The sequence below is a fragment of the Sorghum bicolor genome, chromosome 1, assembly GCF_000003195.3.
Source record: "Sorghum bicolor cultivar BTx623 chromosome 1, Sorghum_bicolor_NCBIv3, whole genome shotgun sequence".
NCBI lineage: Eukaryota > Viridiplantae > Streptophyta > Magnoliopsida > Poales > Poaceae > Sorghum > Sorghum bicolor.
Genome location: NC_012870.2, coordinates 77,355,961 through 77,372,434, shown reverse-complemented (window position 1 = coordinate 77,372,434; position 16,474 = coordinate 77,355,961). Strand labels below are relative to the sequence as shown.

General features: G+C 44.9%; 2 protein-coding genes across 2 annotated transcripts; one reads left to right on the top strand and one right to left on the bottom strand.

Annotated features, from left to right (window-relative positions):
* LOC8085487 lies at nucleotides 2,648–4,383 on the top strand. Its single transcript, XM_021453560.1, has 3 exons — nucleotides 2,648–3,704; nucleotides 3,804–3,922; nucleotides 3,991–4,383. Exons 1-3 carry the CDS (start codon nucleotides 2,648–2,650, stop codon nucleotides 4,381–4,383), a joined length of 1,569 nt encoding a protein of 522 aa, XP_021309235.1.
* Nucleotides 9,604–12,152, bottom strand: LOC8080567 (tankyrase). The gene is made up of 5 exons (XM_002465816.2): nucleotides 11,838–12,152; nucleotides 10,417–10,508; nucleotides 10,269–10,347; nucleotides 10,085–10,182; nucleotides 9,604–9,992 (listed from the first exon to the last, which is right to left on the bottom strand). Exons 1-5 carry the CDS (start codon nucleotides 12,004–12,006, stop codon nucleotides 9,804–9,806), a joined length of 627 nt encoding a protein of 208 aa, XP_002465861.1. The 5' UTR covers nucleotides 12,007–12,152; the 3' UTR covers nucleotides 9,604–9,803.

The following is a 16,474-nucleotide window of genomic DNA, read 5'->3' as shown; positions in this document are numbered from 1 at the left end:
GCGGCGCCCAGGAGCCTGAGGCGGCGAGGAATCGAGCGATTCGGGCATGGCGGCGTGAAATAAGAAGTTTCAGGCGAGCGCGCGCAGGAGGAGGATAAGGCCGGGAAGGGGCAAACTCAGTCATGCGCCCGCTCGTGCTCGCCTTGACCTCCGCCTCCCTGCGACGACGCCCGCAGGGAAGCAGTTTCCACCGGCGACGCTCGTCCCTGCCTGCAGTGCGCCTCCGAGCTCGTCCTCCTCCCCACCTCGACCTCCACCTCCCTGCGACGCCGCCCGCAGGGAAGCACCTTCGCCCGGCAAAGCTCGTCCACGCCTCGACCTCCGCCTCCCTACAACACCGCCCGCAGGGAAGGAGTTCCCACCGGCAACCGTCCTCCTCGCCTGTAGTGCCTCGCCCAGCACATCCTCCTCCCCACCTCCACCTCCCTGTGACGCCGCCCTGCCTGCAGTGCCCTGCCAAGTGTGTCCTCCTCCCTGCTCTAACCTCCACCTCTCTGCTTCTCTCGTGCTCCTCTGCTCCAAGGGCCAAGGATGAAGGTATGTATGTTCTCCCCTGCTCCTCTCCTCTTTTTCCTTTCCCTGCTTCTATTCTCTGTCCCCTTTTCTCCTGAATTTGAGATTGCTCTGAAATCTGAAGCTTTGCTCCACTTTTATTTATCTGACAATGAAATTGTTGACTGCATGTTATATGTTTGTAATGTGTTGATTGATTGCTTGAAGCAGTGGATCAATAGCTTTGCTCCACTTGTAATGTGTTGACTGATTGGCTGATTGCTTTGATTGCCTGTGTATGTTTGTAATTTATTGACCTCCGCCTCCCCTTCCTGTTTTTTATCTAAATTATTCATTATTTGTGCTATAAATGTATATATTATATATTTATATATAAATTGGCAAAACGCCTAGAAAAACGTCTAGCGTCGCCTAGGCTCGCCTAGTCCCTAGGCTAGGGGTCATCGCCTAGATTCCGCCTAACGCCTAGCAAAACCAAGGTTCCGCTAGGCGCCGATTAGGCGCCGCCTAGGCGCGATTAAGCGGTAGTCGGGGGGTGACCGCCTCGACTACGGCCTTAGGCGGCGTGTAGGCGCTAGGCGGCGCGGAGGAGCGACTAGGCGCTGGTAAGCGTCGCCGAGGCGGGCGCAGACGCGATTAGGCGACGCCGAGGCGGACGAACGTCGGGAGCGCGCGGAAATTTCCGCCGCGGGCGGGCGCGCGAACGCTTCCCGCTTGCGCGCGCGTGCAGCTGGCTTCGCCCGCGCCAAAATTGCGGGAGGATAAGAGGAGCGGACGCCCTTCCCGCTCGTCATTTGGTCCTTCCCGCCGTCGCTGCTCTCGGTCTCGGCTCTCCCCGACGGTCGTGCTCCTCCCGCCGGAGCTCGTCCGCGTGACCGCGACCCCGCCTGGAGCTCGTCCCCGTGACTCCACGAAGGCACGAATCTGCTACCTCGCCTGGAGCTCGTCCCTGGCCGCCAGTCTTGCTCATCCCCGCCTGGAGCTCTTCGCAGTCGCGCACATCCTCCCTACCGTCGCCGCTGTCAGGCCCCAAGGTGAGTCCCTCCCCTCCCCTGTTCGCTCTCTTGCTCTTGCTCGCTACTCCCCTCCCCTGCATGTTTGTATTGCCTGAGAGCCTGATGCCCTGTTCTATGTTCTCTGCTCTGAATGTATGCCTATTGTGTATGTCTTCTCTGAACAGCTGAATGTATGGATGTGTATGTATTGCCTGCATGTGATGCCCTGTTTTCTTGCTGCTTGCTGCTTTATTATTCTGTGTATTGTGGCTAAATCTGAGTGAACTTGCTTATTGTTCTGTGTTTCTGTGGCTAAATCTGAGTGAACTTGCTTGTTGATCTATAGCTAGAAATAGGATGTCAACAACAGGAAGTGATGCTGCACCTACACCTGGGGCTGAGGGAGTAAATCTCCTGAAAAGAAATTCCGATGATGTGGGCTGGGAGTATGGATTTCTTGTTGATCCTAACAACAAGGACAAGGTCAAGTGCAAGTTCTGTAACAAGGAGATGAGTGGGGGGATTTATCGGTTGAAGCAGCATGTGGCCCATGATGGAAAGAATACGACGAAATGCCCAAAGTGCACAGATGAAGCTAAAGAAAAGTGTCAGAAATCACTAGAAGGTGCAAAAAGGAAGAGGGCAGAGAAGGTGGTTCGTGAGTTACAAATTAGAGAGGAAGTGAATGTATCACGTGTTGGATCAGAGTCAGAGGAGGTCACCTGTGTTGGCAGTTCAGAGCCTCATAAGTTAGGGCCCATTGACAAATGGACAAAGGCTATTGATCCTAAAGCAACTAAAAGTGAGTCTTTGCAGCAACAGAGATTGAACAAGGAATTGTGGAAAGAAAGAACACATGAGGTGCACAAATTTATTGCAAGATGGGTGTATACACATGGTAATTCACTAATCTATGATTCTGTACTTACATTTCAGAATGTTTGAGTAATATACTTTGGCTGTTGGCAGGAATTTCATTCAATTCATGTGACAATGATGAGTTCAAGCAGATGTGTGAAGCCATTGGCCAGTTTGGACCTGGACTTGAACCTCCTACTCAGGATTCTTTACGAGAGAAATTGCTGGAAGAAGAGTATGCAAGAACCAAGAGCTTACTGCAAGAACGTGAAGCCGAGAAGATGAAGAATGGGTGCTCCATTATGACTGATGCCTGGACAGATAGGAAGAGGAGAAGCATAATGAACCTGTGCACAAATTCTGCTGATGGAACAAGCTTTATCAGCTCAAAAGAGATGTCAGATGTGTCACACACAAGTGAGGTAATATTTGAACTAGTGGACAAAGCAATAGAAAACATTGGTCCAGAAAATGTTGTGCAAGTAGTAACAGATAATGCCTCTAACAACATGGGAGCAAAGAAGCTATTGTTTGAGAAGAGACCAAATATATTTTGGACCTCATGTGCAACTCACACAATTAATCTGATGCTCCAAGGAATTGGCAATCTTGCTCGGTTCAAGAAGGTAATTGAGCAAGCAAAGGCATTCACCATATTTGTGTATGGGCACACTAGAACATTGGAATGCATGAGACACTTCACTGAGGGGAAAGAAATAGTAAGGCCAGGAGTGACTAGGTTTGCTTCAACCTTTCTCACTTTGAGTAGCATACTAGAGAAGAAGGATCAGCTAAGAAAGATGGTGGTTCATAGTAGGTGGGACTCACTGAGAGATGTGAAATCGAAGAAAGGAAAAGATGCCACAGCAATTATATTGAATCCTACCTTCTGGAAGGATGTGAAGCAAACAGTGAGTGTTTTTGAGCCATTGTTTAGAGTTCTCCGTTTGGTTGATGGGGATGTAAAACCATCCATGGGTTTCATTTATGGAGAAATACTAAAGGCCAAGAGAGAGGTGAAGGAGGCCTTAGGAAATATTGAGTCTCGGTTCAAGGAGGTAATTGCTGTTGTTGACAAGAAGATGAAGGGGAGACTTGATTCACCATTGCATTTGACAGCTTATTTGCTGAATCCACACTATAGCTATGCTAATCCATCAATCTTTGATGAGCCCACAATAACAGAAGGATTCATTAGTTGTGTGGAGACCTTTTATTATCATGATGAGGATAAGCAAGATCAGGCTGCTCATGTTGAACTAAGAAAGTTTCAGAATAGGGAAGGACCATTTAACAAGAAGCTTGCAAGGACTTTCCAAAATTTTGATTACAATCCAGGTTTTATTTATGGTGATCTCAGCCATCTCAATGTTTGTTGTTTTCAGCCCAAAAGTTATTGTAGCTACTAACTAAAATTTTTGTTTTCATTCATTGCAGCATCATGGTGGCGCCTGTATGGAACTGAAGTACCAGCCTTACAAAAGATGGCAACAAGGATCCTTTCTTTAACATCAAGTGCATCTGGCTGTGAAAGAAACTGGAGCGGTTTTGAAGCGGTAAGTAGCTAAGCATTTCAGGAGTTTTTCAATTAAATTGCAGACCTTAACTTGTTCTTGTTTTATAGATACACACTAAGAGGAGAAATAGGCTTACTACAACACGTCTCAACAAATTAGTCTACATTCAATTCAACTCCAAGCTGCTTAATAGGAGAGAAAAAATCAAGTCAAAAAAGATCAATGATGTTCTTTTGTCTAATGAAACAACTGAAGTTCAAGGATTTCTGCATGAGAATGGAGATGATTGTGCATTAGTGGTCTATAGAGATGAGGAGGAGGAAGAAGAGATGGAAGGTACTGGAATTCCTTGGTCTGTTCTTGGAGATGCAGTGGGAGCAGAAGAACAACTTCAGCTGCGTAGGAGTGCTAGAGTGAGAGAGCTTTATGAAGGAGAAGAGTTTGAATCTGACAAGGAAGAGTTTGATGAGGATGAGGATGACTATTTGGAGCCCTATTGAAGAAGGAAGATTGAATGGTCCTGGGCCTTTTCTCATGTCATGGCTTATCTTTTGTGGTGCATTCATGCATTTATGTGTGTGTTAAACTTGTGAACTGCTGTTGTTGTGTGCCTGTGTGACTGTTTTTCTTCTTTCTGAGAATTATGTGTTGTTTGAACAAGACCTTTATTTATCAATTGTGTTGTGCACTTGTCCGTGATTTAAAATTTGCAATTACTAGTTGTTGCTGGTCTGCTAGTCTGCTACGGTTTGTTCATTGAATGGATGGAGGATGGCTGGTGATCAGATAAGTAACAACTTCCTATTTTCTATTTATTTGATGAACTACTTGTTGTCTATTGAGTTTTGCAAGCTGTCAATCCTTGTTGTAGGACTAAGAACAACCTGTCTACTGATTATTGAACCTAAGCCACAAAGGTATGTCTACTACCCTCTCTTCTATATACATTCAGCAAGTATATGCCAGTATATAACTTATTTATTCAGCAATTTCTGCTGTATATATATATTAGTATATATATATATATATTATTAAGTAAATTGGCAAAACGCCTAGCAAATCGCCTAGAAAGGCCTAGGCTGGATTAGGCGCGCCTAGTCCCTAGTCGGACGGTCATCGCCTAGATAGCGCCTAGCGCCTAGCTGAACTTTGAGCAAAACTATGTTGCCATTTGCTAAAAAATAATATAATCTCAGAGGCACTCTATATACAAATCCATTGATTTAAATTCCATTTAATAAACTTGTATGTGATTTTATAATTGTTGTTCAAAAATTATATAAGTTAACTTTTCATATGATTATTATTTCGGGACGAGGGAGACATAGATGAGCCACTATTAAATAAATTATCTAGGAGCAATCTAAATAACATGTAATTGTTGAATGACATGATATTAAAATGTAAAAATAATGTTTATAGGAGATTTTCATACTCTAGGTCTCCATTAATTACTAGACGACACATTTTCACTCTCCCGTATATTCCCTTCTGTGATCACCACTGTACATGTCTTTAGGGTTTAGGTCTTATTTAGTTCTCTGAGTTGGGTATGGTAATAATTTTAATTGTATTTGATAATTATTGTTTAATCATAAACTAACTAGGCTCAAAAGATTTCTCTAGTAAATTACAGGCAAACTATGCAATTAATTATTTTTTATCTATATTTAATGCTCTTTGCATGTGCCACAAAATTTGATATGATGAGGAATCTTAAAAGGTTTTTGATTTTTGAGATGAATCAAACAAGAACTTATTTGAATGCACTTATATTAAAATCAATCTGTTGAAATCAAAATTAGTTAATATTTTACCTCAATCTATTACAATAGATGGGGATTGAGGCAAACACGAATACATCCAAATAAGACATTTGGTAAGTAGAGGTCTAAAAGTAAACCAACGGAGGCTCATGGGTATTGGGGAGCAACAATAACGAGGTAGAAAGCGATGACCACTTTTTAAGACCATTTTGATGATCTCAAGATAGATTACGTGGTAGGACGTACGAAAGCTGATTGCCGACGAAGGATTACTTGGGGTGTTTGTGCTAGACTATGGGTGACTGGCTGGATCACGTGAAATGAAACAGCGTCCGCAAGTTCCGCACCAAACCGTTCTCCCGATCTCCCTGGCCCCTGCCGTTGCCGCGCGCGGGCGGCTGGCTGGCGTGGCGTGGACTTCACGGTCACGGGCGGAGAAATCAGAACTGGAAGGTTCGAGCCAGGCTACAGGGTTACAGTTACAGCCGCGCGCGTCCTGCAGGGCGCGGCCCGGGCGAACCTGTAAAGGCTGTAACGCTTCGTGCCGACGGCCACCATGACCGACAAGACACAAGACTAGGGCCGGCCGGCTCTCGTCCTCGGAGGGTCACCGTCAAGGGCATGTCAAATTGGCAGGCACCAGGCAGGCTGCAGTGCGTTGCTGCCGCTCTATTTGTCTGACCCGATTGATGAATCGCAAGGGCAAAGGATATGCAGATGCAGGAGCAAGCAGTTAACTTTCACAATAAATCAGTCAGTATCAGTTAAACAAACAAGACGAGATCAGACGAATTACCGTCCGATCGTGACCAGACCAATGGCCAATTGTGATCATAGGCAAAAGTTGGAGCATTAGCTAGCGCACCCCGCGCCCGGCAGGATGCAAGCGACAGCAACAGCAAACCATGGGGAATCTTGCCTTGCTCCGGAGGAGCATCTTCTAGCTAGATTTGCCAAAAAAAAAAAAAGACAAAAAAAGTTAGCGTACTGGGGACTTCGACACCGTCCACTTCAGGTTTCTTTAACGGCTACTAAGTATTCTTTCTAGCGAGCTACGTACATCTCACCACTTTCTTTTCCGAAATAGTTTACATCTCACTTTCTGCCGTCCTTGTGGCGACCAAAAAAACCCCAGCGCCGTCCACTGTTGGCTTCTCACCTTGGCTTGACGTCAGCTGATGCCTATTTCACGCGTATCAAATGCGAGAGGTTGGAAATTACCACTCACATTTTGCTGATGCCTATTTCACACATATTCTGCGATGATTTCTCGTAAGATCACAAAAAAAAAACGTCATGTAAAGCACTATTTCTTATAGTGTTTGTCTCTCCTGAAGCTATCGGTACCTTTGCAAGAATTGTTACATAACTTCTTTTATCTCTCTCCTCCACGGCATTTTTCATATGATGTGGCACAATGAGACCACCTCATAAGCTAGAGCTAGCGTTGCACTAGTCTCATTGGATTTAATTAGTTGCTTACATAACCCTTTGTTTCAGGTCTTCCTTAGTGTAATTTGTTACTGTTTGGTTATGTTGGGTACCATAAAAAGAATATCCAAATCAAGGAAAAAAAATCGTAAAAAAGGGATAAAGCGAACACCTGAGAGTACCGGGGCACGAGCGCAAGCTCTGTCTCACCCGGCCCCTTGGCCTCGGGCGCAGGCTCCGTCTCGCCTGACCCCTTGGCCTCGGACGCAGGCTCCGTCTCGCCCGACCCCTTGGCCTCGGGCGCAGGGCCTCGGACGCAAGTTCCGCCTCGTCCGAGCCTCCATCTCGGAGCCAGGCTTCCAAAGCACGACGGTCGTACCTTTGATGTGACACTCGCCATGACCCCCATGCTGCGGCAGGGCACGACGACAACTATTCCAACCACCCTAGCCACTCTGTAGCCTTACCTCTTTCACTGTGAAGTACCGTCTCACAGTAAAAGAAGGTATGGAAGGAGTTAACCCTTGTCACTGTGGCTCTTTTCCCTACTATTGCAGGACATGCGGCAGTGCCACCGACCCGACCACCACGACCTCAACAGAGCTCGGCAATCCTCCACAGGAGTTGCCACACCGTCAACCATACCCCAAGGACGAGATGGGCAAGCTCTCGCAGGGTCGGCACTGTTACTTCACCATTTACTAGAAATAGATCACCAGTCAACACATGTAAAAGCCCTGCGACCCCTTGTGGCTATAAAAGAGGAGCCAGAGCACACATCCAAAACAGGCTCACAAGACGAGAATATAAGGCAAGATAATAACACACACGCTCCAGAGTAGCCAACACTACTCTGTCCACCCCGCAAAGCCGAGACTTGGGACTTAGTCCTTTCTCGCAATCAGCTTGTACACCCCTACTACAAGCACTCTCGGGTGCAAGGCAATACAGACTCCGACTCTCACACTGGACGTAGGATACTCTTAGCCCGAACCAATATAACTCCCTGTGTTCCCCTTGCATCACCATTCGGGTTTAAGAGGACACGCAACTCGTTAGTGTCTAGACGACGAGTCTAGCGCCGACAGGTTACATGCACAAAGCCATATGCATGCTACCACTTTTCTCAAAGTAAGTGTAAGTCTAGCATGCATCCTATAATTCGGCCATTGCACACCCAGCTATGCTACACGTCCTTTCTCCTGCACCTGCTTTGCAGTCTAGTGCTTAGTCTGTTTGAAATCAATCATATCCATGTTATGAATTATATGCTAAAAGTTAGCACTATTGAAGAAGTTGGCTTAGAACTAGTAACTAGCTCACACTATTGCGTGTGCCCTTATTAGGAGGTGGCGATTGAGCCGATAGCCACGGTCACCAACCAGTGACAAAGTTACGACTTCACCGCGACTTTAGAGAAGACTTACTTAGATCTATTTGGATTCTATAGTCTAAACCTTAATAAACTTTATATCACTTTAACTCTTTTGGCTCAAAAACAAGTGGTCTAAAGTTGTGTCTAAAGTTTGGCTAACCAAAAAAATTTAGCTCTTAACTTTAGTCAATTAAACTTGGACCATAGGATCCAAACATATAGCCCCATTGATAAGATGCTCTAGGAGCGAACAATGGATGATAATTTACGATTACCATGCCTATGGATCAAGTTACTGTAGTGCCCTTTGGTTGGCATGAATTGCTTGTAAGAAAAACATAGGGTTATGTTTGATTTCATAGAAAAAAACATGGAATAAGTTATATTTTTCTACAATTCATCCAAACACCTAGCTATATCTATAAAATTCTTGCATTTTTTTATTCCTCTATTTTAGACTCCCTTCATCCCAAAGTATAAGACGTTTGACTTTTTTGACCCTAAATTTGACCACTCGTCTTATTCAAAAAAATCGTACAAATATAGTCCAATTTAAGTCATTCTTGAAGATCCTTTATTAATAAACCAAACCAAGACAAAAGAAGTGATATTTTGTATAAATTTTTGAATAAGACGAGTGGTCAAATTTGATGTTAAAAAAATCAAACATCTTATAATTTAGGATGGATTGAGTATATAATATATGTATTTCTTTCATATCCCTGTATTTTCTCAATGCTGCATTTGAAAGGGACCCCAGATGAACTTACGAGGAAAATTATGCAAGTTTTGATAGAGGAGAAAAATATCCAAACGACTCTTCAACTCATACTGCACGTCTGCACTGTAGACTAATTTCAGTAAATATAAGAGCAAAATTCCTATGAGCAATCGCGATGGCAAAAGCAACTACCTACCAGCTGCACCAGTCCATGCAGTAAGCAGGGTTCAAAACTTCAAATCATTGTAATCTAAAAGGTATATCACGCTACACCAGTCCATGCAGTAAACAGGGGTTCAAATCAAGTGCAGTAAACATTACACTACTTCAGATCAGTGTAATCTAACCTATTGCACCTTTGGTGACAGATCAACAAACTACAAATCAAATCAGCTTCTGTGATCAAGCAAGCAGAAGATTTTTCGTGGGAGAACAAGAAAGACCGATGGGTGTTCAACTTTATCTTTTATATAATGCAGCGATAAGGAAAAGGAGCATCGATCATGTAGCTGAGCTAACCCCTCCATACTATTCTGATTACAATATTACTTTAGTTCAAATGAATTTTGGATGGCAGATAAGATATTACGGCTACTTCTCTCACATTACCAAGGATTCCACTGCCGCTTAATTACCACTCATGTGTGTGCTTGCCTCAATTTGCTTGGCAGTCAACAGGGTTCGAACTTCGGTGTCTTGGTCAGCCATATCAGCAGGTGTCTGCCCATAAGTGTTCTCCTTCTTGGGGGATGCCCCAGCCTCGATAAGAAGCTTGACAACATCCAAATGTTCTCCTCTAGCAGCATGATGGAGCGGCTGCACAAGTCAGATGCAGAATTTTAATTTTCTTGCAGCATATAGCTGAAAATATATCAGTTTGAGAACGATGGAAAGATTTGTGAGCTTACTGTATCGCCTTCAGAATCAACAGTGTCGAGCATTCTCGCTACGCAACCATCCTTGTTGGCAGCAAAGTTGAGAATATATTGGACCATCTCAGTGAAGCCTGCACCAAAAAATGTTAGGGCAAGAAAATAAAAAAGAAAAAAAACACTAAAGGGATAAAGCTATTGTATGTCCAAAAATACATACCTCCAGCACAAGCATCGTGAAGAGGAATAGCACCTTCTTCATCTTTGCATTCCAAGCTAGCTCCACGTTCCAACAATAGCTGACGAGGTGGACATAGTTAGTTACAAATAAAGAGAATAAGGGAAAACAGTAAGAAAACAACTTCAACCTGAACACAAGGAAGATGACCATATAAGCATGCCAGGTGGAGCAAAGTATCACCATCTTCAACTGGAACATCAATACTGCCATCATGATTATCTGCATAAATAAAAACAGCAGAGCATAAGTTAAGAGTTCAACAGATAACCAAATATGCACAACTTTCTTTCCCACTGCCAAGCATGCACTTGAAATTAAAGAGACAAAAGGGGGAAAATAAAGTTCAAGGGCAACATTGAAGGAAAGTTCAGTGTAGAAAGTCATCAAGTATATATAGGAACAAGATTTAAATTAACATGTACTGACACATTCTGCTGGTTAGCTTATATGTAAAGTATGGTAACTCAAATTGATAGATTTGATCATTAAATATTAGATCAGTATAAAACTATGTTAAGATGGGTACATGGGCAAATATATTGAATTACCAAACCAGGACTAATCATGCATTCGTAGATATTCCCAAAGATTGCTTACAAAGGTTGAAGAACTGAACAATCGGACTATCCTACTGAGACAAAAAAAAAAAGGTTCATGGATGCACACAGCATGTGTACCAAGCAAGTACTTAACAAACAAGCTAACAGACACACAAACAAGATATCCCTTCAAACTTTCTATTGGTTGGAAAAGAAACTAAACCAGTCACAAGGGCCCTTTGAATATAAAACAAAGGTCTATTTTTCTCCAGCATAGGATGTTCGTGATGATAAAAAAAAGATAAAGAGGAGGCATGATTATCTTTTCCTGCATTGCACTAAGCATGTACCATCTAGTGTTTCTATATCCATAGCGGAATTAAAGTGCCATGGAACTGCAACAGCATTTTGCTCTGAGATGAAAACAAAAGGAACACTGAATGAACAAGAGAACAGAAAACAGTTGCCATAAGCAGCTCAATGTCAGAGCCACACATCAGTCCAACCTGGACCGTGCCCACACATCGCTGGCCTGTGGCTGCTCCCTCATGACCATGCTAAGCTAGTGGCTGCCCTGCTGGTTGCGAGACTGAGATTAGGAAGAACCAAAGAAATTCATTTTGGACTGCACACAAATGTGCGCTTATTCTGCTCACAGGGCAACACACAAGCTGATCCACATGACCACATGGATTAATTTCCACACACAAGCCGGATTCGCGTCTGTACAGGGATATAAGTTCATACTGCACTAAGCCACTAAGCTAGATGTTCGAACAGAAATAGCAACATATTTGCAGCAATACGACAGAAAGTAGCAACTAACAAGTGAAATTCAGTACAATTCACGGACGGTAGTTCGAATCTGAAGGCGCCATCTATTCGACCATAAAAACTCAACCAAATTTTGCAATATGCGTACACTTATCTAATCATGTGATCTCACAGAGCCCTAGTAGTGCTCCAATAAACGAGGATCGCAAGAGGATGAGACGGATCAAGCTAGTACCCAGGGCGGCCACGAGGGCGGCGACGTCGCCGGTCTGGGCGGCGTTGGCGAGGGCGCGAAGGTGGGGAGGCACATCCTCGTCGTCCGAGGCGCCGGCGAAGGCCTCGGCGTGTTCGGCCATCTCGTCGTCCTCGTCCCTGAGGCCGTTGCGGCCGCCGGGAACTGCCATCTGCTGCGACTGCGAGGACTGCTTGGGATTGGTTCGGCGAGCGTTTGGGATGGTGAGCAGAATGGAAACCCTTTTGGCGGCGGCTTTGGGACTTTGGGTCAAGGGCTCCTAGCCTTCTAGAGGTCTGGCGGGGCGAAAAAAAAATAGCTGCCGGCTGAAATGGGTGAACATCGTGCTCTGAAATAGCTGCCGGCTGATTGCTTGGGCCCATCACCAAGCCCGGCCCGGTAGGTGGACAAAGCAGAAAGCACCAACCGTCTGGCTCTGGGGAAATGGAGCTCGTTCTGGGCTTGTCGGATTTACTTTCAATCCATGTGTGTTGATGTGGATTGAAGTAGAATTTAGTTCAAATTTTACTCTAATTCATTTCAACACATGTGGATTGATGTGAATCCGACTACATTGCTTGAGTTCGAGACCCTTCCCGGTCTGGAACGGTCTACAACATTTCTAGCTCTATACAAAATATCAAATGATTTTATATACAACAATGAGTTCCATGTCATTTCAGCCTAGAAACGAACAAGTCCTTAACTGGTTTTTTTTATTTTCCCTCAAGCACGGATGCTTCACAATGGTAAAGGTGTCGTGCTCATCACGCTTAAGGGTGCCTTTGGTTGAGCTGTGGCTTTTGGAAAAGCTGTTGTGGGCTGTGGCTTTTGGAAAAGCTACTTTTTAATGAAGTTTGAAAGCCCGTTTGGTTCGACACGTGCGGCTTTTGGAAACGCTTCACTCCCTTACAAGCGGACCCCACGTGTCATAGATAGAAACTCCCTCTTCTTCATCCTCTTGACAGGAGGGCACACCGCTGCCCTGGCCGCCTGGGGCCGCGCACGGGTGGGGGCTGCCAGCGGCCGCGCAGGGGAGGGGAGGGAGGTCGGGGTGCCAGTTGCTCGTGCCGGAGGGAGGAAGGTCGGGGCGCGCCGGAGGGAGGGAAGTCGAGGCGTGTCGGAGGAGAGGAGTGGGGAGGGTAGCCGCCGGATGCCCGAGCCCACGAGGCCATGTGGCGGAGTAGCCTCCGCCCGCGCCCGCACCGGAGGGAGGGAGGTCCGGGCGCGCCTGGAGATGCACAAGGAGCCGCTCCGGCCCGCGTTCGCCGTGTGGCTCGCATCCCGTGAGGCCGCAACGTGCTGGAGGGAGGGAGGTCGCGGAGCGGCGCACGCCGGAGGGAGGATAATAGAGGATCGGGGCGGAGCAGAGCACGTCGGAGGGAGGGATGGGGGGCGGGGAAGGAGGGGACCGGGGCGGAGCAGTGCACGCTGGAGGGAGGGAGGCCACTCGCGGGCAGCGCCGATGGGAGGACTCGCGGAGGAAGACGAGAGAAAGAAAGATCGAAACGGCACATGTGTAACCAGTGGCAGGTGGGTAATTTTTGTGACCAAAAGCAGATGAAAGTAGGGGTGAAGGTGTTGTGAAATTTGTACTACGCAAAAGCTGCTTTTGGCTTTAGATGAAAGCTAACCCCTTTGGTTGGCTTTTGGCTTATGAGGGGCAAAAGCCACAACCAAAAGCCCAACCAAAGGGACCCTAAGAATGATCTTAAAGTACCTCTTAGCCATTTGCCTTTAGGTATTTAGGTATAGGTGTACATCTAACTTGTGCATAGTGTGTGTTTATTTGTGTGTAGTGTGAGTTTGTGTTCAAGTTCAAAAACTAGAAGCATTTAAGCATTAAAAAAACTCACACAGACTCTTCTCACCATCCGCTTATCATGCTATTCACCATGCCTCCGACTTCCACCTCCTCTTCTCTTCATCCTAGTGAGCGGCCATCAGCTAAGGTAGTAAGGAGCACGCGTGCTCAAGTGTGACATAAGGTGTGGTCACATCCTGGCGAGTGTGCGCATCATGGCCGCCGTTGTGGTCGCGGAGGACGATGGTGAGAAGCCATGTTGTCTCTCTACGGCCATGGCGAAGGTGAGCGTGATGGCACCCGGTGCTTAGCCAATGCGAAGCTGAGGCGACTTGCGATGCGCGTTTGCCGTCGCCATGCTATCGAACTAGGCTACAACTGCGCGACCACCCACTCTGCCCTGCATTGAGCGTAGCTTAAGACCAAGCACCTTCTCTACCACCAAGCTCGCCTCTACAACCATCAAACTTGCCTCTATTGTTGCCAACCCCAAACTCTATCGCAGTGATGCTAGTCCTACTCGTGTTCCTCACCGACGCCTAGGTGGCCTAGCATGCTCGCAGCCATGGGCTTAGGTTCACGATGGGACTCGTTGCGCCAAAGCGTGCAGTCGCCGAAGCCAGTGGCGCTCCAAGAGGTCTCCTGCGAAGTTGTTGGCGTAGCCCAAGGAGTGCGACTGCAACACCTTCCAACGCTCAACTGGACACTGCCACAGTCGCCAAGCTAGGCTACGCGTGCGAGCGCCGTTGTTGCCGTCGAGCTTGCCACTTAGTTGTGTCCGTGTTGTAGCCCCTATTGAAGCCGGTGCCAAGTAAGTGCTTGATGGAATGCCAACAAGAGAAAGAAGGGGTAACGCCGCCATATTATGATGCAAGAGAAAGAAGGGGTAAACTCACTAAAATCATGGTTTGCCAAATTTGGCTTGGCTTGTAAAATATGCCAACCCAAATCTGGCAAACTATGATTTTAGTTGTTATTTAGTTTGTTAGCAAAACTTGCCAACCTTTTACATTGGTTTTGCAAATCCATGACAAATTTTTTTGACTAACTTTTGCTTGCTAAATCTTTAGCATGGCAAATTTTGGAAGTTGATTCTTACTCTTCCATGATGTCCATCGGACATGTGTTCCAACATCTAGAAAAAGGAGACTACTAGAATAACTATATTTTGGGATCACTTAAGAAACATAGAAAACTTATAATTTCGTGCAAAACGTTAGTACTAGAAGACCTATATTTCGGGGCTACTGAAAACTATCTAAGATCTGAATTGTTGAGAAGCGTTGGCATGTATTTTTCTCTCTATGAGTATTAATCTCTTTGTCATGTTAGATTACTAGGGGATGTGAATTTCTGAGAAGCGTTGGCATGTATTTTTCTCTCTATGAGTATTAATCTCTTTGTCGTGTTAGATTACTAGCTGGGGAGCTACTATATATGGTTGGTTGGCATTTGGGTCAACATTTTGTTCCATTTTCTGTTGACGTAAGTTTGACTGAGTTGACTTCAAAGTTTTTTTTATTTGGGTAGAACAAGGAGCACCTTCAGGTTTGAAGGGTGCTCAAGTCACGTTGAACGTAGAGACCCTAAGTCAGACTTTGAAGTATTACTCTTGGAGGATGAACTGTTGAAGCATTTAGAGAAAGCACTACTCTTTGGATGAGTTGTTGCATGCAAGACATGATGACTATCATATGATACTGAGGTATGTATCCAGTAAATATGATGTGCCTTTTATTTAGCTTGCATTAGTTCTCATTTTTCCAAAGCACAAGTGCATAGCTCAGCCCTAACTAAATCTGGTCTGTAGATTTTTGAAAGCGAGGAAATTTGATATTGACAAAGCAAAGCAAATATGGATAGATATGCTAGTGGTAGAGGGAGTATGCACTAATACAATTGTGGAGGTTAGAGTCTAAGCTTAGGCCTTGTTTAGTTTCATGGTGTAAAGTTTTGGATATCACATCATATGTTACATAGGGGTGTCGCATAGAGTGTTTGGATAGTAATAAAAAACAAATTAACCGCAAGATGAATTATTAAATCTAATTAATTTGTCATTAGCACATGTGTTACTGTAGCACTTTATTGTCAAACCATGGACTAATTAGACTTAAAAGTGGAAACTTTTTGGGGAGAAACTAAACAAGACTAGTCATAAGACTTTAACTTTGTTTGACTTTTATATGCCTCCTGTCCTAAAACACAAACCTATGAAGATTGAAAATTTAGTGACCGAATACCTTTGTACACAACCGAGAGGTAGCCTCAATACTTTTTTACACTCTTTTTTTGCTTTTTTTTTCTTGCCTAGAATATATTTGATAGAATTAATTTTGAACTTAATGTGATCCGTAGTGTTACCACGAGTAATATACTAGTTATTAATCTAAAAAATTCAATTAAAGGCCTGCTTGCTTGGGCTCTAAAATATGCTAAGCCAAACATTTGGCAAGCCATGATTTTAGTTATCATTTGGTTTGCTACCAAAATTTGCCAACCTTTTACATTGGTCTTGCAAATCTATGGCAAATTTTTTTGACTAGCATGGCAAAATTTAGTCGTAAACTAAGCAAGAACTAAGTTTATATATGGATCCAAAATTTGCCAACCTTGCTATCTGAAGTTTACTTAGCCAAGCCCTAACATGATTCGGCCCAAGTATCGTGACAACAAGATTCGGTTCCGTTCGGTCCAAGTATGTGCAGCCACACATAAATTCCGGCGCATGCACAGTGCTATCCTTCCGGACCACGGCCCATGGGCGCTAGTGGAGCAGTGGAGGTACTATAAATACTACAGTACACGGTATTGCAGCTGTACTCCTCCCCTCGCA